Below are 22,259 nucleotides of genomic sequence, written 5' to 3' on the forward strand. Positions count from 1 at the left end.
ATTTTACTGTGATCACAAGCGCATTGTAGTTGCTTTGCCTAGATTTCTACTTATCTATCTTGGTATCTTAGCGTAAAATGGCCTTATTCGATTGAAGAAGACTTCACACAAAGATCACTTTAGGTCTCGTTAAACATGAAATTTGAATAAATACAATGGAAAGTGAAGAGCAGGTTGTTTAATTTTTTTTTTTTTTTAATGCTGTATGATGTTTATATTTTCCGACCCTTTTGGGGGTCCCCCGGGGAAAGAATCCAATATTGCTGGAAAGCTAAAACGGAAACTAAACCAAAAATAAAAACTTAACTAAAACGAAGCATTTTCGCAAAATAAAAAACCTAAACTAACAAACAATGAGTTGTACATAAATGCTATACCCCTAAATGAACTTCCGGGTTAATAAGAGTTATTCTAAGTATTAATCACATAAATGGGTTAAATCGTGTTATATGATCGCATTAAGTATTTAACGCGAATGATAATACCACTAGTTTCTCCTAAAAGCAGCATCTTGCTATATGTTTGAGGAATTCCTCCTGATCTGCCTGCGGTTGCTAGGGGAAGTGACGTCAGCAGCGAATGACAGCTTTCACGGTGAAGGAAAAATCCGACAGCGGACTGAAGCTACGTACGATTGAGGACAAGTCTATCAACAAAATCCGTCTTCATCCTTTTTCTATCAGCGAGTAATGACTCCAGATTTACGGGGAACATAAACTGCGCGTTCCACACTATCGGATGATATAGATATTATCGGTGTTCGTTTCTGCAGAAGATAGAAAAGGGATGGTGAAAATTGTATTGTTACGGAAGAACTGGGATTCTGGGGGACGGGGGAGTGTGAATTAGTGGGGGGTGTAAAGCTGTTTTAGGAAGGTGGAAATATTTGCAAAGTGTACGGCCATAAACGGTTATAAGTCGGACATTTGGATAAAAAAACGTTCATTATAAAGTCGAAACGACGCAACAGACATAAGGTTAGGTAACGTTAATATCGAGATGGAGTTGAGAGTAGGGAACAGATATAGACTGGGCAGAAAAATTGGAAGTGGATCTTTCGGTGACATCTACTTGGGTAAGTAAAATATCATATAATGAAGTTGTTTGCTTGTTCACAATCAGAAAATAACATGTCATTTATTATAAATATGTCCTGACTAATAAGTAAGATTCAGCTTGTATTACTCGAATTCAACATCGCTCAAACTGCTATCAACGATACTTCTCTTTACCTAACCTTAACTGTTTAAACGTTAACTGTCACGTAGAAGTATAACCAAGGCAATTTGTGTCGAAATACATCAACTGATTAGTGTCAGTGTAAGGTAGATGGCCAAAATTGTATTAGCTTGTTAACTGACATGTTACATAATATAAATACACTTAGCTGGAATGGCCACTGGTTTGATTTTACTAACCAAACGACACAAAAATATCTAACAACTGTCACTGTTGTTGTTGGAAATGTTGGCAGCTTAATGTAGGAACAGCTTGAGCTAGCTTGATCCCTGCTGTCTGTGGGCTAAACCCAGGTCTGAAGTAGGGGTGCCATTATTCTAGAATAGTAGTCCATCGATATAGATTACCGTTAACATACATCTCCATCAAAAGTCTTGGAAGACCAATATTGGGCGAGTTATTGCTTTTGGTTGTCAAAATCCATGTCAGCTAATGTACTGTGTAAATTGCACATTTGTTAGCAACCTTTTGTTACATTGAAGGTTGCTAACGTAAACTGTGAGCTAAACCCAGGTTTGAAGCTGGGGTGCCATTATACTAGAATATCAAACATCGATATTGTAGTCCATATATTGTGACGACCCTTTCGTAACGTAATGGTTGTTAATATATTTTTGAGAGCTGTGAGCTAAACCCATGTTTGAAGTAGGGCTGCCATTATACTAAAATATCAAACTTTGATATGATACTAGTCAAATGATATGGAGTGTGACAGTACAACAACAAAGTCTTCTGAGCTTAATATTGGGTGAGTTATTGATTTTGGTTGTCAAAAATCATACCAACCTAATGTACGGTGTTTAGATTGCACACATGTTGGGTTGTTGGCAACCTTAAAATACCTTTTAAAGAGCCACAATTCCCACCTCGGGGTGTGAATCGATAAATTACTATACATATAGATATATTAATCAGAGCATGCAGAGAGCTTGGTTTCAGCGTTTATTTTCATAATTTTTATTCATCTATAGTCAAGTAAGAATGTTATGTGGGTTTAAAATCTAGTTTAAGCCGATCACTTTTTATCCCCATTGTCAGCATTGTCAGATGATGGTTTTTTCATGTTAAAAAAAAAAACACATTAATTATTCTCTGTTTATTTTAATCTGCTTATTTGTTAAAATACCAGCTAATCGGTATACAACAATAAGTACTTTATTATAAAAGATTAGTTTGATATTGTAATATTAAGTTTGAAATGTATGAAATTCAGAAGTTCGATACTTCAGATGAGTGAGTAAATAAATAGCTAAAAAGGAAAAAAGGCATTTTATCACTAATATCATTACTGAATGCCAATATTAGACAACTGAAATCTTGACATTCATCCTAAAATTAAATACATTTTAGTGTGTCTGATGGAATTGACAGATGTCAAGATATGATTGGCAGAAAAGTCATATTTTGGGAAAAACATGTTGAATGAAATATCTGACTATGCACAACTGCTAGTTAAGACCTCAACTTACAAATATCCACTTCAAATTATTGAGTAAAACAAAAGTACAAAGTCAAGTTTGAAGCCTGTTATGTCCCTTTCTCAAGAATCAGTGAATCAATTTGTCCTGTGTGTTCTTTATTGCACACATCTGATGGAAATATGCAGACAAAACATAGAGGTTGACAATTAATCTTGACAATTAAAGTCCACTGGATAAGTGTGGGAACAAATTGACCCACAGTGGTTCATTTCTGAGGGCATAATTTCCCTTTTTAAAGGTTTTCTTGGGTAATTATTTTTTTAAGCAAGACTTAAAAGAGCTGCAAGTTGTCACAAAAGAGCCACACATTAAGTATCAATATATTAGAAAATTTAACTTTGGCAAACTGATGCTAGCTAAATGAGATAGATGCCTGTTAGGATTCTGAAGCAACAAAAGTCTTACAAACCCAATTTTAGGTGATATATTGTTTTTAGTTGTCAAAATCCAATAAGCCCTTGTACACCATCAAAGACACTGGCAATGCATTTTTGCAATTTAGACAATGTACAGAAGTTGCCAAAACTGGCTGCTTAGGGCTATTTGTTGGTGTAGTACTGAAACAAATATCAATATAATTCCATATTCTTTACTAGAAATGTCTCAAAGTTTGTGATTGTAGTCTTTTGAAAACCTTGGTATTTACTTAAGTTAATCATGTGAAAATGTTAAACAAAACACTGGCCACACTGGTTCTTCAAGTTGATGGAGGTATCAGTTGGCTCTCGTGCTAATAAGCCTTCAAAATGCAGACTGGAGAAACTTATTAGCATGTAGTTGTTTAGCCAGTGTAATTGTGAATTATTGAAACCAGATGTTAGAGAAGTTAACTCTGCTTACTTCTGGTCAAAGAGCTTGTTTTAACGTGCCTAGATGTTAACATGGAGTGACCTTTCTGTTCTTGACCAGAGCAGCTGACAAAACAAACAGAGACAGCGTTCAGCAGAGGAACAACAACAACACAATAGAGCCGTTTCTTTTTTCTGTTAGTTGTTTTACCCGTCACAGCTCAAACTTTTATTCTGCAGTGCAGCCTCCTTTTTTAAATATTTTTTTATCCAAGTAACCCTGAACAGTTCTTAGTACTTTTGGAAGGAAAAAACATCAGTAAATAGTTTCAAATCAGTGCTGATCCTCATTGTCTGATTTTTATAACTTTGTAACTGAAACATTACTTGTAACATTTTCTGAGGTGCTCTAGCTCATGTGATGGGTTGTTTCTCCACGATAAACTAAGAGCAAAAAGAGCCAAAATATGCATTTGAACATGTCATACTTAGAGTATTTTGTCTACTCCTTTTTTATCTTTCCTTTTATTTTGGTGTCATTTTTGAGATAAATTGCTGCTGGGTTTCACAAAAAAAATCAATGTTACAGCTTTTCTTTGGTCTTTTATTATGGAACTAGGCCTACTATGGAAACTAGTATCTAGTATTAAACTAGTATTGTCTTACTAAAAGTCTCCCAGTAGGGTTGTCTCAATACAAGAATTTAAAGTTTGATAAGAAACTAGGAAAAATGAAATACATTGCTACCTATTTTGATATAAAACAGCTACGCACTAACTGTTGGATTATTTCTTGTTTTTAACTATCAGTCATTGCAGGCAAAGGCCTATTTAATGTCTAAACTGCACAAAAAGTGTGTTTTTGCTTTCACACAGTTAAGACAGTATGCTGGAGTTTTCTGAGTCTTGTTCCTTTCCCATTGAATTGCCATATTAAAAAGCTCTATCCTTCACAGTTTTGACTTTTTGAAACTATCCATCATCAAAAAAAAAGATAGCATCATTCTAAAAGATATGAAGTGTGGGAAGAGAAACAAACTGAATTGAATTTATGTTTATTTAATAGGGTTGATGCAGTTTAACATAGTTTCACTACAGAGCATGAGGCTGATGTGCTGCAGAGAGAGATTATAGCTATGCTAATTTCCAACTCCTGTCCCTAGATGGACCTTTAAGTAAACACAGTTCATAGAGTTTACAACATTTATTAAACGACAATTACATTTTAAGTTATTACAATATGTGCAAAAAAGGCTTAAAAACATGTACTTTGGCTCCAGCATGTTTGCTTACCTTCTGAAACCTTCATTGTCCACTGCTAAAAACAGCTGCAGGTCTTTGGCGGGATATTCACCAAATACATCTTGTGATCCGTTGAACAAGTCTGTACAAAAGTTCAGGAGTGATATTTAAAAACTAATCAGAGAGAACATGAATGCATAAATCTCTCAAAAATCACTAAGTACCAAAGAAGTGACATTTTTGATAACCATTAAATTTAAGTGAGGATTCAAGTCAAGTCAACCGATCTAGTACCAAAAGTTATAAACTCCTCTAAAAATGTCCTGGCTTTTGGCAAACTATTATGTGACTACAGTTAACAACAAGGCATGTTAGGAGGATGTCATGGTGGCTGATGCCGGTAAAATGTCAACAATCAGTATTTCCTGTCTGGGGGGAAGCTTTTACCAGCTAATAGTGAAGCAGGATGGCATACTTTCATAGGCCAATCTGGCAGCTGGAATCATACTGCTAGGTTTTTGGATTATGCCTGATAAATGAGCTTTATGTTTAAAAAACACTTGGCACTTCTACATTTTGTTCATCAAGATATTCCTCACATATTAACATGCCTGAACTGTCACCAGCCCTGAGCTTCCAACTTTTATTTATGCTCCTACCACTCTAGAAAAGACTACTTTTAGTGTAAACTGCAAATATCAAGGTTAGAGTCGGAATAATTTTACCTCAGAAACCAGGCAGAATAGTAGATGAGTTAACGTGTTTGATATGATGGTTTATATCTTTATAATTATAATTATTTTTTGGTTAAAATTACTTAAGCTCTTATTTACCATGGACCATAATTTGGACACCTGTCTCAAAACTCATTCAGAAATTTCCATAGATTTCAAGACAGACATGCAAAAATACTAATTCATTTCAAGGGAAACAAGTCTGCACATGTAAATACCCCTATGGTTATTGTTTTGCTGTTGTGCTTCACTTTTAGTTTCTGATTCAGTTTAGGATTTCTTTCTTTTTTAGCTTCAAACTAGTTTTCCAGATTTTGTTGTATTAAATTAAGAAAAGGGTTTACTCGTGGCAAAATAGACAAAGATTTTCCACAAGTTGACAACTGTCTTTATGCTAATTAAGGAACCAATATTTGACCTCAAGAACATATAAAATCAGCCCAAACCAGCCAGACCATCTTTAGCCCCTTTGAGATACTGAATCAGTGTTTCTGCTGAGTAAACCTCCAGCATTGAAACCAGGAAGAGCTCTCAGTTAAAAGTGTGTATAAGAAGGAATTAGAAGAGATCACTGACACTGCCGACCTGTTTTCCTCAAGCAGATCGTCGGAAAGCCCTAATGCGACAGACGCGTAATTAATCCTTCCTTCATGGCGGTGTTACTGTTGACGTTTGTAGAAACTGTTTTAACTGACACATCTGCAGGGCCATTTTTGGGGAAGTGATTTGTGTGTTTCCTGTTGTATGCACGTTTTTACACATAGTTCATGTATTAGCAGTCACGCTTGGAGCCCTTTCATGCTGAATCTTTAGTCTTGGGCTTAGATAACATGGCCTTTCTAGTAGTGTAAACCAGACACTTCTGGCTCCCCTTAAAAAGCCAGGAAAAAATTGGCCTCTGACTTTGTTATGATTCGCTGCAGGGCAGGGATGGGCTCAGACCTGTGACTTAATCGCAGCCTTCTGTTAGTATTGTGTAGGAAGCAAATTGTAAAGGAGAAAAAAAGCCAAAGTCATGCTGATTCAAACTTGGCTTTATTCATTTTCTGTGCACAAGATGCACAGTGGAGCTTTTTTACTTTTGAGAGTAATAAAATGATTAAATTATCCAACTTTTGTCACTCTGTCAGGGAATTATACGCTCACAAAGTGATAGAAGAGTGATCAAAACATGCCCCAAAGACATCAAATTAGCTTAAAAATACAGCAAATAAGTCTGAAAAATATTAGGGGTTACTGAAGGTGTCTGCAGCATTTGTTTACAGCTTTCATTTTGTACAATGGAAGAATTGTCAAAAGTGTTTTCCCAATTGTCTGTTAGGGTTGGTGTCCTTTCCTGATTTTGTTGCTCTGTGTTTTGAAAAACATATGCATTGGTCTACACTGTTGAATGATTGGTTTGGAGAAACTGATCCTTAAAAACCGCAGATGTGTACTAACATTTTGTCCTTTTCCAGGCACAGATATCTCAGTTGGTGAGGAGGTTGCCATTAAGTTGGAATGCGTGAAGACCAAACACCCCCAGCTCCACATTGAGAGCAAGATCTACAAGATGATGCAAGGAGGAGGTGACGTATCAGCTCATACGCTCACTGGTCTTCTGCTCTTCATCCCAGCACTCATCACATCCTCCATCTCTGCCGTTCCTTCAGATTTATTTACTCCTCTTGATACATTTATAGTTCCATGCTCTATTTTTTCCTATCACATTTGCCTTCATGTAATCCTCTTCCTCATTGATTCTCTCCTCTCCTCTCCACTCCACCCACCACTAACCTCCACCTCCATGTTAACATGATGCATATATGGCCTCACGAGCTAGTGATCAACATGAGTCACAGTCAGAGCTGGGGTAGAGAGACTGAATACTCATCGGCTGTTTTTACACATGCACTTCGGACAGTTTCTGTAAGAATTCAGGCAAGTTGCTCCTGAAATCCTCTTGGCTTAGTTGTTCACAGCAGGAAACTGTTCTTGTTGGACTGTGGGAGAAGGGTCATGGCATAGAAAGGACAACACAGACATGGTGACAGTCCAACACTATAATAGTAATTTCTGCTTTTATATCAACACTACATATAGTTTAGTATATTCAGAACAGAGCAGTAAATACTGGCAACCTGCAGACACAGATTGCACTAGTTGTTTTGTTAGCAGTATATTTCCAACATCATTGAATTTTTCAGAATCATTTCTGCTGTGTTCTCGCATCCCCTTACCGCAACTTCATGCACAAGATTTCCCAGAAAGCTTGCAGAAAAAAGTCAGGGTTAATTCAGTTTTAACTTCATCAAATGTGCTAATTAAACTTGCCCTCAGGCTTGCATTAGTTATGATTTGAATTAACACAACTGGAAATCAATTGATGAGACGAATTCAAGTTTCTTAAGCAAAACGCCAAACAATTCTTGGAATGTACAGTGACTTTCTTTTCTTACAAACCGATATGTTTTTCCAGTGTCCCCGTCATAAGAGGAACGAGCATGACAGAAACAGTATTAATGAAACCTTAAAGAAGCAAGTCAACTCCACTGAATTCTCTCTGATGATGCTTTTTCAGTTTGCCTAGCTTCTTGTTTGTTTTCGTCAGAGTTGCTTTAGTGGGTGTAACAGCATTAGAAACAGTTCTGATACAGCCTAATGGGCAGGATCCATTATCCATGTATTACACCACTTTGTGCATTAAAAACAATACCATAATTTACAAAACAAACTTTTCCTCCCACTGTAAAAGAAACCCTTTACCAACAATTACTAGTAAAGGTGATTAACATGGGACAAAATACAGACTGAAGCAGCTTTTTGTTATAAGCCAGGCACAGGAAGACTGCACACCAAGTCCATCGGGCAAGATGTTCATCCTCTTACCTTAACTTGTTTTTACATTACAAATCAGTGTGCACAAGTTTTTTACTGGGCAGCTCATCATGACAGACTAACCAGGTGAATAAGACTAAAGATAAAGCATATGAAAGAACATCTGTAAAGTCCAGTATCTTGGTTGCATGTGCCAGCTGCCAGCCAAACAGCCAATCAGTTGCTTCATTTACATCTGGCTATTTTTTGTTGTTGTTTAACCTTATGAAATAGTTTGACAAATAAAGTTGATACTTGCTTTTTCTGTACATTCAAGATTTTTTTTATAGTATATCAACTTCAGATAAAGTAAATTTATATTAAGTATGTTTCCAGGGCTGGACTGGGAAGAAAATTTTGCCCTGGCATAGGCCTGGGCGATATGGCCTAAAAATCCTATCACAGTGTTTTTCCTGCCTTTGACGATATGGTATTACAAAATTAAAAAGAGATAAGCTTAATGCTTTTTAATCCAAATTCAACTGTCATTAACTCCCTTCTTCCCTTAAATCAAACCTTTGATGGCATACTCAATTTATCTCCAAGTATAGGAACACAGAAAACATGTTTTTTTTTTTAAGTCACTCTAGGTTTACTTCTGTCTAACTTCATTCCAAGTTTCACATTTCATCTTTGACCTGATGAGGTGTGTAAAGCTGCTGATGACTTGAACACGTTTCCTAGTGAAGGCATTCACAATAAAAGCGTTTCAGAAAAATAACAGCCGTAGACTTTTGTTTTGAAGAGCTTGACGGAATTATTGTGTTTAGCATTGAGTTAGCTGAGCTTTGGCTGCCTACTGGAGAATATGGCTAGTTTACAGAAGCTTTTCTGACCTCATTTAACATTGCAGCCTGGATCTTAGACTCACTGTGTACTTAGAAAAGAACGTCATAAGTTAAAATGGACTTTTAAACAGTTGTTTATGACGTTGTAAGAGGAAGAGCTGCAGTGCTGGCCTCTGCGACCAGCCAAAGCAGCACTTAGCCCCAGGCAGACTGACAGAGACAGCACACTGACTTAGTTGCAGTACAGCCATCAGACTTTGAGAGGAAAAAACATGTGTTTTTACCTGCTAACTCACACTGAGGCAGATACGATGATGTCATTAACAAGCGTTATCGGTATTGGTCGGTAGAGTCCAAATTTCTACCATAGGCCAAATTTATATCATTTATACCGTCTACCACATATACCACCCACCCCTACCCTGACATTTTTACTTGAACTAACCCCTCACAACAGATATACACTATTCCTTTGGCCCCTTAATATAAAAAGCATCCAAATGTTTTCCCTAACCTTGTACATAGCTCAGAGTTAAGTGTTATAGATGCATACGTGGTCAGAGGTCAGTGTGGTGGACACATGATCCCTACTGAAGAAGTACATAAATGGCAAATGATTACTCCAAAAATCTCTGGAAGTAATAAAAGTTTCAATTTAAGAAGGTGTAAATGTATATAACGCTTAGAGTAATGAAAATACTGATCAATTAAATAATTTACTAGAATTATGCTGATAAACACTAAATTTTATTTTAAATACTTCAGAAAAAGTTACTATGCTTAAATTACCCCCGATGGTACTCTTTTCTACTTCATTACATCAAGTAATTAGTGCCATACTTTGCCATACTTTTTAAAATTTGTATCAGCTGCTTTTCTAAACTCATGAAAACATTCAAAATAAGAGATAAAAAGTGAAAACTAGCTACATAGGCCAACATATGAATATAATGGTGAAGTCAAAGGGGGTAAACAGACCTTTAGGAGATATGACTGGACCAGTTAACTGTCATAAAGAAAACAACCAATGGGCTGCTGCTCCTGCCCTATGGGGCCGATGCTTAGGGGAAAAGAAGACAAAGACAAATCATACCAGCCCCAAAGTGCGCCGGCCCAGCAAGAAAAATGCCAGATTGCCCGCCAACCCGTCTTTACAATGTAAACATAAATCTCCTTACTGTAATGAAATTGTTCATTACATCGTTCACTGTTCGTTTCTCTGTTATGTAAGGTTTGGGTCACAAATATTTTGACCTCTGTTATTCTTTATTTAAAGTCTTGAAAATGGCAAACATACTTCTCACATTAGATATCCTTTACATGGAAATGCCTGTTTTTAAAATGACTGTGAAAAACAAAAGATCACATTTCAACAGTGTGCTTCGTGCATTAGGTTGCTGAATTGTTTTTTTTTTTTTATTGTTAGTTTGTAGCTCTATTTTTTCCCTTTACATAATTGAATTCACACCACAAGTTGTTGCATAAAAATTAACCAGATTGCAGGGAATGAGGTGTTGATTTTTTTTTTTTTTTTTTAATTGCTCAGAATGTTCTGGGGGAGGTAACACATCCTGGTCTATCTCTTACAATCTTTGAATAATTGCCTGTGACTTTGGAAGAATAATTTTCCTTGAGTTGTGATTTTCCATGACATATAGAGTTTAATCTGAGCCAGGCCTTACAGAAATGATAGAAACAGTCACATCCAAATGAGTGGATGAAACAAAATGTGTTTCAACATTTCTAGTTGTTTTTATTTTTTTATTGTAATTTGCATCCAACCACATCATCTGACGTCATGTACACAAAATCTTTGAGTCTTACACTGCTGTTATTAAAGTAAATATTTTGTTTTGCAGTGGGCATCCCGACAATAAAGTGGTGTGGAGCAGAAGGAGACTACAATGTGATGGTGATGGAGCTGCTGGGACCCAGCCTGGAGGATCTCTTCAACTTCTGCTCCCGTAAATTCAGCCTGAAGACGGTCCTGCTGCTCGCAGATCAGATGGTGAGACCACTTGCACTCACACTGGCTCTTTGTCTGCAGACCTTTGTCTGCAGACCTCTGCCCACAGTCATGGCTGTATTTTTATGTTCCTTTTCATGTGCTAATCCAGAGCATCAAAAAAAGAGGGCAAGAAAGGGTTTCAGTGTTTGTAGTGCTATGTCAGTGACACATAAAATTACCCTTATCCTCAATAAATAATTCCATGGGCATACAATGAGATAAACGCTTGGTTCTCATTTGCAGTTTTGTTTTTCCTGTTTTATTTAAAGAACCAATTTTAAAACCTTTGTGCCAGTTTTAAAGTTTAAGGGTTCAGTATGTGGAGTTTTCACTCTGAAAAATCTGCATTGAGTAAAAAGTAGTTGAAGACTTGCATAACTTTAAATATTTACAACAGTTTTCAAAGGCAGAGAGCTCCTTGGATTATGGTTGTAACAGCCTGTGTCTTGTCATGGTGGCTGTCACGATGATACAGAACACGTTTATCATCGCCATGGACATGGTGGATGTTATTTCAGTGACTGCTACATAAGGAAGCTTGAACTACTACTGAAAATCAGTCATGTTTTGTGCTGCTTTTTATGGGCAATGGTTATTTTCTGCCTTCGGGCCTTTTTTCTCCACACATACAGGTGTGGTCTCACTTGACATTTCCAAGTGGAGTAGAGATGTTCTGGTCAGTTCTGCCCAACTCTACAGCTTACTTCTTATGTTGAATTTAGGAGTCTCCATGCATTTTCTGCTCATCTGGGGCCAGCAGGCTAAGCAGGTCACCCTAGAAATCCCTCTCCTCAGCAACATTTTCCAGCTCATTCTTCAGGGATTCAGAGCAGTTGGACATGCTGGTAAGACCCCCACAGGGAAGTGACATGGAGCCATCCTAATCAGATGCTCGAACCACCTAAACTGGCTCCTTTTGTGATGAAGGACTACTTTGAGCCCCCTCGGGATGTCTGAGCTCCTCACCCTTCCTCCAAGGCTGAACCCAGACACCCTTTTGAGGAATCTCATTTCAGCCACTTGAACCCATGAGCTTATTCTTTCAATTATTACCCATAGATGGTGAGGGTTAGAACAAAGAAAGACCGGGTAAATTGGGAGCTTTGCCTTCCGGCCCAGCTCCCTTTTCACCACAATGGTCTAGTATAGCGTCTGCAATTCTGCTGATGCTGCACCAACCTGCCCGTCGACCTCACAACCCATTCTGCCCTCACTCATGAAAGAGACCCTGAGATACTGAAGTCCTTCACTTTACTCCACAAGTTGTATTTACTAAACGGTTAACATATGTTTTTATTTGAATGGGTGGATTTCAGAACCAAAAAGGGAGAAAAGCTGTTAAAAGCTACTCTTTCAGCATTCTGGGATCACTTACAGGACAAACCAGTAAGGCCACTTTTAACATTTGTTGTTCCATGGAAAGGAAATTCATCCATTTACTGGTTTATTGTTAAGAAAATAAATGGTATGAAGAGCATTTTTGTTGAGCAGTCATCACTTTGAAACTAGAAGTAAGCAGGGAGGTGTGCATAACTGAGCAGTACATTTCTGTCATCTTGCCACTGTTTTAATTGAGAGCCCCATGTATCGGATTTACATACTGTACATCAAATCAGGAACAAGTGATGTTTTTTTATTCCATGAAGAGCCCTGGAAATTGAGTTTTAGCAACTTAGAAACATTAATGTTTCTTTGAATAATGGGGACAAAAGTAGCAAGTAAAACCTGATCACAGATGTAAACAAAAGGGATATTCAAACCCAAATTATTTGGATCAAAACTGACATTTTCAACATTCTGTTTATAAAGACAGTTCAACTGAAACTGACCTCAGATATATATTTACAAAAACACATCATAAAACAGGCATATCTGGAACAAGTCTGGGGTTTTCTTTGATCAGTATAATTGAATTTGGTCAGTAAACTCAATCCACTCATCCTCACTAAATGCGATTAAACTTTAGTGTACAGAATGTGCAGCTGGACTTTAACATTGTGCCATGACCTCATGCGTCTTCTGTTTTTCCTTATTTTCTCTACAGATCAGTCGCATTGAGTACATTCACTCCAAGAACTTCATCCACAGAGACGTGAAGCCTGATAACTTCCTGATGGGACTGGGCAAAAAGGGCAACCTCGTCTACATCATCGACTTTGGATTGGCCAAAAAATACCGTGATGCTCGAACGCACCAGCACATTCCATACCGTGAGAACAAGAACCTGACTGGAACAGCTCGCTACGCCTCCATCAACACACATCTGGGGATTGGTAATTTAAAGAAAGAACATGAACAGATTCCTGCATCTTAAAGGGAATGTGAAGATGGATATATTATGAGTGAAAAATTACTCCTGTCTCATCTTTGTTTTGTGTGTTCTCTACAGAGCAGTCGAGGCGTGATGACCTGGAGTCTTTGGGCTACGTCCTCATGTATTTCAACCTGGGCTCACTGCCTTGGCAAGGCCTCAAGGCTGCCACCAAGAGGCAAAAGTATGAACGAATCAGTGAGAAGAAAATGTCCACCCCTATCGAAGTGCTCTGCAAAGGATATCCCTGTGAGTGTCAGATGAGTTTAGGATTTTCTGTTGATATTACAATATAATAAATCAGGAAAAGCCAGTGTGTTGTTTGATGATATTAATGTTTTCGCTCTTTTTTTCTCAGCCGAGTTTGCCACCTATTTGAACTTCTGCCGCTCCCTGCGGTTCGACGACAAGCCGGACTATTCGTACCTGCGACAACTCTTCAGGAACTTGTTCCACAGACAGGGCTTCTCTTATGACTACGTGTTTGACTGGAACATGCTCAAGTTTGTGAGTGCTAGTGAGAAAAGCATCACATGCAGTTTATTTCTGAAAGTGTTTGTTCAAAACATGAAACTGCCATCTCAGATGATCAGAACTTGTCTGCTTTGTAACATCAGTAATTTGTCATTATCAGGGAGCCAATCGTGCCGCAGAGGACGCAGAGCGAGAGCGCAGAGACCGGGAGGACAGGCTGAGACACGGCAGGAATCCAGGGGCCAGAGGGATACCTGCTGCATCAGGTAGACCACGAGGAACACAGGATGGAGCCCCGCCCACCCCACTCACACCCACCTCACACACAGGTGAGTTCATCCAGCCCACCTCAGCTTCTCTAGGCTCTTAAATCAGTCCTAATGATACAGTAAAATCTCCAGTGGCTTTTTTGGGCTTGAATTTGGTGTTTTCATTAATATTGGATGTGGAGAAAGGGGTAAGATGGCACTGGTTGTTTTTTCCAAGATCACTGGCCCCACAGCTGTGACCACGAGGAGCGTTAGTTTGAATTCAGAAACTTGCAGACGAGAGATAACTTAAAATGCAGAAAATGAACCAGGTCACAAATGTGATGGTTTAGACTGGATCATGGTGCTTTGTCATGCATCAAAAACATACGCGCCCCCTGGTGGTGGAAGTTACATACTGTGTATTCAGTATTGACACATAACCTAATATTCATTTATAACCTGATAACATTGGCATAAACTGGGTATAACCCTCTCCACCAACCAGCCAAAGTCAAGTCAAATTGTTCATTTTATAACATGCTCACATGTAAAAAATCTCGAACAATTTCTGGTTCTAAAGCTTGACTCATCACATAAACAGAAAAAAATAGCATGACATAAATGATGATATAAATAGAAGAAACAGATCTAGTTAAATAAGGTTTTAAAAAGTAATACATGCAAATGACATGATTACATCAGTGAGGAAATTGAAAAATCAAAATCTACAACACCAGTTATTTTGGCACGCCTTTTTTAACTATATGCTTTACTTGACCTTTCTAATGAAAATATTTGTAACTGAATGCTCTTAAGAACTTTATACATTCAACAGGAAAAGACAGCTTTTACCCCAGACTGAATGTGTTTTAAGAATAAAGGTTAGGGCTGAAGCAAACGATTATTTTAGTCATCGATTCATTGGTTGATTATTTCCCTGAGGCATCAATTAATGGGATGCTTTTATTTTATTTTATTTTCATCTTTTTCTGAGGAAATCATCCTTTCATAAAAAAGGAGAACAAAGATATTCCAGAGCTGTTACCATAATGTGAAATATTTTTATTTTAAAAACTAAAAGAAACCACAGAAAATGATTAATATATGCTTTACAATGTGTTAAAGAGTTACCTCCTCCACTTACAAACACTTTAAGATCATACTGATCTGCTTCCAAGGAAAGACTTTTAGTTACAGTGAGAGTATAGTAGGAGTATTAATGCTTTTACTACTATTGCAGACGTCCCAGAGGAACAACAGTTAACCAATCAGTGTTTTTCTACATATTCATCAAAGTAAGCCTCAGCCCTCTAAGGTTATTGATACTGTGAGAACTTACAGACCTGTCACTCATGTTAAACCAAGCTATCGTTAGCTCATTTGTGCTTGTTGTCATGTTGGTGTCATTCACTGATGGACACACAAACTTGTCTCCCACCTCTTCTACACAAACACAAACAACTGCTCCTCCCACTCTGTGACAGTTCCTTTCTCTCTCATTTTAAACACAAAATGGTGTTAATATTACGGATTAAATCAGTGTTCTTAGCCCACTGCTGTTGTTTTTTATCCAGTCACATCTCATAACAGAAGAGAAACTAAAGTTGCACTGAAGTTTATACTACTGGGATCTATTTTTAGATCACCTCTCCATCATGGTAAACAGTTTATGATGCACATTTCTCCTCATTATTTCTGTTAATCATCAGATTATTATTACAGAAGTTCTAAAGTTAAAAGATAAAGTCTATCAACTGTCTTGGTGGGATGTAAACAGCTCTGCACCTTGCCAAGTGACAAAATAATTATGTGCCAAGGTTACAGTAGTTACGGATTTTTCTTTTTTTTTTTTTTTTAAATTTCGCTTTTACTTTCTGTGTTCAATTTCAGCTCAGTTTTAGTTAGTTTTTACTGCTGGTCTATTAGTTTAGTTTTTATTTTGCAAAATGCCTCATTTTAGAGAGTTTTTATTAGTATTAGTCTAGGCTTGGGTGTTGGTGTCAGTCAGTATGGATGTGTCAAAGACTAAAACTAAGGATATTTTGTTTCTTTTTTAAATTTCATTTTAGTTTTTTATGTAAGCACAGTATACAGTTTCAGTTTTCCTTTTTTGGTAGAGCTCAGTTTTTATTTAGTTCACTTAAATGATTTTCAAATTTAGTTTTAGTTATTATCTAAATTTGGTCCTTATACCTTTAATTAGCCAATTATTGATTTTTATCCATTTGTTGTTTCAGCACTAATAAAAGCAGACAGCATACATGAGTATACTGTTATATAATAGAAAAACATGATTAAAAACACATCATAAAAGCAAAGTAAGGTAACTTTAATTTATGGAGGCATGAATTTACCTGCATGGTATCAGTATGAGCAGATAATACTTTAAAAAGTGAATTATCTCTATCAGCAGATATTAAGTTTTCTGCCAGTATTTTGGCCATTATAGTGTATAGTGTTATCCTGCAAGAAACACTGGGTCATCTCTGAGAGATAGACCTACGGTTCCTATCCCAGCTGACTTGTTTTGTTTATTCAAATAAACCTTATTCTGTTAAAAACAAAACAAGGAAGAATAAGGTGTTTTTTAGATGAACACCATCTGAGACACTTAAATCCAAGCAGCGACCACGTTTATGTGGAAGTATTCTCTTTAAAGTAGAAGATATTGATGGATTCTTTTGTCTGATCTCCAGCAAACACATCTCCACGACAAGTGTCTGGCATGGAGCGTGAACGAAAGGTCAGCATGCGACTGCACCGTGGTGCTCCCGTCAACGTGTCCTCCTCAGATCTGACAGGACGGCAGGACACGTCCCGCATGTCCACCTCACAGGTACAAGACGCTCCTTAGACACCTACCTTTATATTTAAATGAGAAGTCATTAGTGTGGGCAGGAAGAAAACCTAGAACTTTTCAGTTTTTAAGTTCTAGATCCTCTTTTCAGGAAGAAAGACATTTTAACTTGATTAACTTTTCCTTCATCGGTGGTCTACCACATTGAATTATGATTCCTCAATCTCTGGATAATGGCGTGTGATGGTTATTGAGTTTAGTCTTGTATGTTAAAGAAAAACCCTGATCTGTAACCATTAAAACAGAACTAAGTCTAGGTATTTCTCTGTCAGACCCAGCAGCCCCTCCTTTCTTATCAGAGAGAAGTGAAGCCTAGTGTTGAGTTTTCTCCAGGTGTGGTTGGTACAGGATGTGGGTTCTGACTTGACTTGTTGGGCCTTCTCTCTCCCTCCCCCCAACCTCAGAATAGCATTCCCTACGAGCATCACGCCAAGTAGACGCTCGTCACGTCCTTGTGTGACAGCGGCAACATCGGGTGAGTCCGTCCCCAAAAGCACCAGGGATGCATGACTCCAAACTCCAGTTCCACATGAGGCTGCCTCTGAGTCCTGTGTTCAGAGCTGATTCTTGTTTGTCTTCCAGTCGATTGTTTAGTTCTTTATCTTATTTTTTAATGGACAGGGAGCAAAAGCAGCAGAACGTGTTTGGTCTGAGATCGAACAAGTTAGTGTCAAATCAAAAGCAGCAGTAAGTGGAATCAGGACTGAACACATGACGGATACTCAATCACGTTTAAACATCACATTCGAAATGTGATTAAGGCTTAAAGGGGAACTCCTCCTTTTTGAAACCTGATCCATTGTTTACATATTTCTGGGTCTACAGGGCTACAAGTACAAGAATTTAGATGTTTTTCTGTAACTGACAGCTGTGAAATTCCATACTTCTGTTACTCCACCTTCAAAATACAAGTAGTAGATTTGATACTGTTTAAGAGGATAACAAATATACGGATAGGGAAGTGAATATTTAACTGATGTAGTGCACATTCCTTAAAGTCACCAGCACGTCACTTGTTGTTAGACATTTGAAATTAGTGCTTCTCATCTGGTCGAGCCTCAAGACCCATCACCAACCCCTCAATGATAAATAGGACCAGTCAGTCTGATTAATTCATTGAAAAAGTACAGTTTGGACCGTAAAAAGGACAAAAAATGACAAACAAAATAGATAGGACAAAACAAACATGTCTTCAGAGAGTTTCAAGTACTTGTGCAGGTTTTTTTTCCAGGAACTTATGACGCTCCAAATATGTCTCCATGACCCACTTTTGGATCCTGACCCACCGGTTGAGACTCACTGCTTCAAATAACTATCTGAGCCTGTCAGTTTGGAAAAATATTTTTTTGTAGACACACTTAGATCGAGAACATCTTGAAAATTAATCTACAAGAGTCTTTGTACCTCGTAGCCACTAAGACCCAAAAAATATGAAACAATATTACACAGGTTCACCTGGGATACCCTTTACCTTTCAAACATCCAGTCACTGATATCATGTGACACCGTCAGGTAGCACCTGTACCTGTCTGTCGATGACATCATATCAGTGCTGTAGCAGCCTCACTGAACAGTCGGCCTGTTCCTGAGCAGGAAGGAGAAGTCCTGTGAGAACTGGAGTGGATAATGCATCATCGTGCATCAGAGAGTGAAACTCCCTCATTGCCTATTCAGGGTTGGCCCTTTTAATCAGCTCTGTGCCTGTGGCTTGTTGCTTGCGCTGTTGGTTTGATGCCTGAGGCCACATCGATCAGATGGCAGGCCTGCAGCTGTAGCATCCAGAGGAATTTACCCCCACAAACTCTCTCCCACCCTCCCCCCTCCAGCCTCGCTTGGTACAGTCTAGTGTTACTTCACCTGCGGTTTTCTGCCTCCCTAGTTCTTCTCCTTAAACACTTGCATGTTAAGAAGCTACTTGTTTGCAATTCAATGTTGAGCTTTCTCTTGGCTTTGGCTTAAAGCATGCCAGCAAATATTCAGAACGACAGGACAGTCATATAATTGAGTTTGTTATCTTTGAATAAATTCTGACAGCTCAGAGTTAACCACACACTGAGACAGCCTTGGATTTGCATGCCCTTTAGGTTTGCTGCTGTAAAAAAATACTTGCAATAAACTTTACGCAACTACCAGGATGAAAAACCAGCCTACCCACCCCACTTAGACCAGTAAAGCCTCGTAAAAGCTTTTTCAGCTACAACTAAACAGCCTGTATGAAGGTTTCTGTCTCTCTTTAGTTCGCCTTTTAAAAAACAGGACAATCACCACAGTCAACGGTGCTTTATGGTTGAAGTAATGCAGCAAAGTTTGTTTCAGTAGTGACTTACCACAGATGCTTGTGTCAAATTCAAATTGTTTGCATTCTTTCCAGTCTTACCTGGTTATGGTTGGCAACATTTGGTTACATAAAAATGTTACAAGCTTAGATAAAGAGTCTATTTTTTATTGATGGTATATTAGTATAGACAAAACATGCTTTAGCGAACCTGAACATCTTGTCATGTATTTTAAAAGCTGCTAGTTCCTTGGTTGCAGTAACATGCAAAGTTGCTTTGGTGTTTAACTTTCCTTTAGTTTCTACTTGGTGTAAATGATTTAAAAACATTGGATTATACGAGGTAATAACTCAAATGCTACCTCCATCTCCTTCAACATCTTGTTCTCTGCTCCTAAATTGTTGTGAATTTTCACCAGATGCATGATGGGAAATAATCTCAAAAGGAATTGTATTCTAGTCTTGTAGTTAGCGACCCACAGTCTTTGCAAAATCTTAGTGTGAGACTGAAAACTCAGCGACTTGCTGACAAATTGTCTTTAGATGTTGGAGGGTCTCAGGTGTTAGTATTTTTACAGTCTTTTAAAGTTATAGCGAAGTCCTTTGGTGTAAGGCCGGCCTTAGATATCTGCTCAAAATGGCGTTTATTTCCCACAGACAAATTTGGCTTATACAGCTTTGAATTTCGTGAACTACGTGTTTGTAGCCTATCAAAACCAGATTTCCATTCCGCATATATTTGCTCATAATGTCCAAAAAATTGTTGTTTGTAATTTAACAAACTGAATCAAGATTCATCAGTGGGCCTGATGTGAGCGGTCCTCAGAAATGTTCTGATACGGTCTCATGTGTTGCATATCTTTGGTCTAAACTGGACTTAACAGAGCGAGACAGGTGACACTGTCCAAATGTGCATACATTGGCAGCATTTTCCCATGTCTTTTACTAAATTCTGAGCTTGTATTGTTCTGAAACAGGCATTTAGAATTAATGAAATATTTAAAGTTTTGTTCACTTCAGAACAGTACGGTGAAGTAAACATGCAGCCCTTTAATTTGTTGGTGACTGTGATTAAAGGAAGTGTTTGTCTCTGACTCTCCTGCCCCCTGTGCTCTCTGTAGATGGTGTCCGGTGTCCCGCCGCCTGCTGGCGTCCATCTTCTCGCTCCACGATGAGCTCCCACAATGCAACGAGGCGGACAAAGGCCTGAAGTGATCTGACATACTGAAACTACCACTCTGAATTTCTACATCTCTGATTGGAAGCCAGCTTCTGATTGGGCTCAAAGTGCTCTCTGACTTCCTCCCCTCTGTCTCTCTCCTCCTCACTCCTCGTGTGTCTGTGCGTCGCTCCGTGGTCGGACCTGGAGCTGTTCTCTGTCCACTTTTTCAGGACACAGTCGCACAACTCTCCTCATGCTTTTTCCAGGACGAACATGAGGGCCTGGTAGTCTTTTATAGGACACTGACTGACTGATGAAACAACAACACGGGCTTCTTTGTCCTCTGGAAACTTTATGATCCAACATTTCCACCATCACTGTCAACTTCAAACAACCCTTTTTTTTTTCCATTTTGCTTTCCTTTCCAGTAAGATGTAACCAGCAGCTTCTCATTGTGTATATATGTACGGGTAGTTTTTGGGGTTTGATGCTTTTCATTTGTATTTGCTGTTTTCATTCCCTCCTCCTAAAAGTACCAGCCACTATTCTTTTCTTTTTTTTCCTTTTTCTTTTTTCTTTTTTTTTTTCTTTTTTTTTTTTTATAACCACCACTGAAGGCTCTGGTCGGTGACTCTGCAGCTGTTTGTAAGAAACAAAAAGAAAATTCTTCTTTGCATGTTTTGGAGCCTTTGGCGTCAGATGTGGAGGCTTGAGCCACTTTGGACCCGTCATCGTACCAAACATGTTTGGTATCTGGGTTCAGGTTTTGTTTTCACTCATCAGTCGACAGGATGTTTTGTCTTTTCGGCTCCAGATGTGCTCTGTCCAGTTAGCCCTGCCCCCTTTTTTAGTGTTCGGTACAAACAAAGTGCACTTTATGAGGGGGCAAGGGCATCATCTGACACATTTTGACCAGATGTCCATTCAACGTGTACAGATAAACATAAAAATTTTTCATACTTGTATTATTTGGAAGCTGTGAATTAACTTGTAATATTGATGTGTAAATGTGTTCTCATATTTTCTTGTTTCATTGACCTGCAGCGATGAACCCAGAGCTTCTGCAGGTCCGTCTTTAGTGTCGTGTTCTCCCTCCTCAGAGCCGTGGAGACGTCACAGACGTGTTGCACTGAATGTGAAGAAGTTTTGTACAACACGCTGTCCTGTCACTGCTCCAGCTCTATGAATGAAAGGATCTGTGATCCTACACCAACAGAAAAACCTTTTTTTTGTTGTTGTTGACTGCAGGAAACTTGACCCTCTTTCCTCCCTGAGCTTCTCCAGCAGCGCCATTTTTGGGGTTTTCTATCTGACTCGACTCGTCTGACACTAATACTAACCCTCCTGTCAGAATGTCACGGCCCTGTTGTAATTCATTTTTTTGCTGCGGCTCGTTCTCTTTCATAGTTTTGATTTTGACCCTGGACCTCTTTGGTCAGGCACTCTACACCTATTGAATTATGTAAGCAACAAGATCAGCAAGATTTACTTTGACACATTTATATTTGCCACTGTATTTGTGTACTTAAACTGTAAATAAATGAATTACTTGTAACTTTTTTTGGTGTTTGTGGATTAATCTGACAACAAAAAAGAACATTTTTTAAAAGGAAAGTTTTGATTGATTTGAAAGATTGGTCAGAAATACGCGATCTGTAGATATGATTTAAAGATTTCAGTCACAAATCACTGATAGTAAATACTCTCAAGTTTTCTGTAGTGTTATTAGAGTTAGGACAGCAACATTTGTGATTGTTTGGCTTCTGTTTGCATCCATAAAATAAAACATAAAAG

The 22,259-nt window shown here is 38.2% G+C and overlaps 1 protein-coding gene across 2 annotated transcripts; it reads left to right on the plus strand.

Annotated features, from left to right (window-relative positions):
* The first annotated feature begins 600 nt into the window (after nucleotides 1-600).
* csnk1db (casein kinase 1, delta b) lies at nucleotides 601-22,011 on the plus strand. 2 transcript variants are annotated; one of them, XM_041815262.1, is made up of 10 exons: nucleotides 601-1,075; nucleotides 6,941-7,051; nucleotides 10,987-11,135; nucleotides 13,180-13,408; nucleotides 13,525-13,695; nucleotides 13,805-13,953; nucleotides 14,081-14,249; nucleotides 16,868-17,007; nucleotides 17,433-17,503; nucleotides 20,425-22,011. In XM_041815262.1, exons 1-9 carry the CDS (start codon nucleotides 1,000-1,002, stop codon nucleotides 17,463-17,465), a joined length of 1,227 nt encoding a protein of 408 aa, XP_041671196.1. In that variant the 5' UTR covers nucleotides 601-999; the 3' UTR covers nucleotides 17,466-17,503; nucleotides 20,425-22,011. The 2 variants fall into 2 exon arrangements, with proteins under 2 accessions (XP_041671196.1, XP_041671194.1); XM_041815260.1 differs by lacking the exon at nucleotides 17,433-17,503 and having other exon boundaries at nucleotides 20,425-22,010.
* Nucleotides 22,012-22,259: the final 248 nt, after the last annotated feature.

Source organism: Cheilinus undulatus, linkage group 20 (assembly GCF_018320785.1).
Source record: "Cheilinus undulatus linkage group 20, ASM1832078v1, whole genome shotgun sequence".
Taxonomy (NCBI): domain Eukaryota; kingdom Metazoa; phylum Chordata; class Actinopteri; order Labriformes; family Labridae; genus Cheilinus; species Cheilinus undulatus.

Coding starts and splice junctions, on each gene's coding strand:
- csnk1db (XM_041815260.1), top strand. CDS start 1,000: ATGGAGTTGAGAGTAGGGAACAGATATAGACTGGGCAGAAAAATTGGA. Junction 1,076..6,940: donor TTTCGGTGACATCTACTTGG/GTAAGTAAAATA, acceptor GTCCTTTTCCAG/GCACAGATATCTCAGTTGGT. Junction 14,250..16,867: donor CACACCCACCTCACACACAG/GTGAGTTCATCC, acceptor TCTGATCTCCAG/CAAACACATCTCCACGACAA.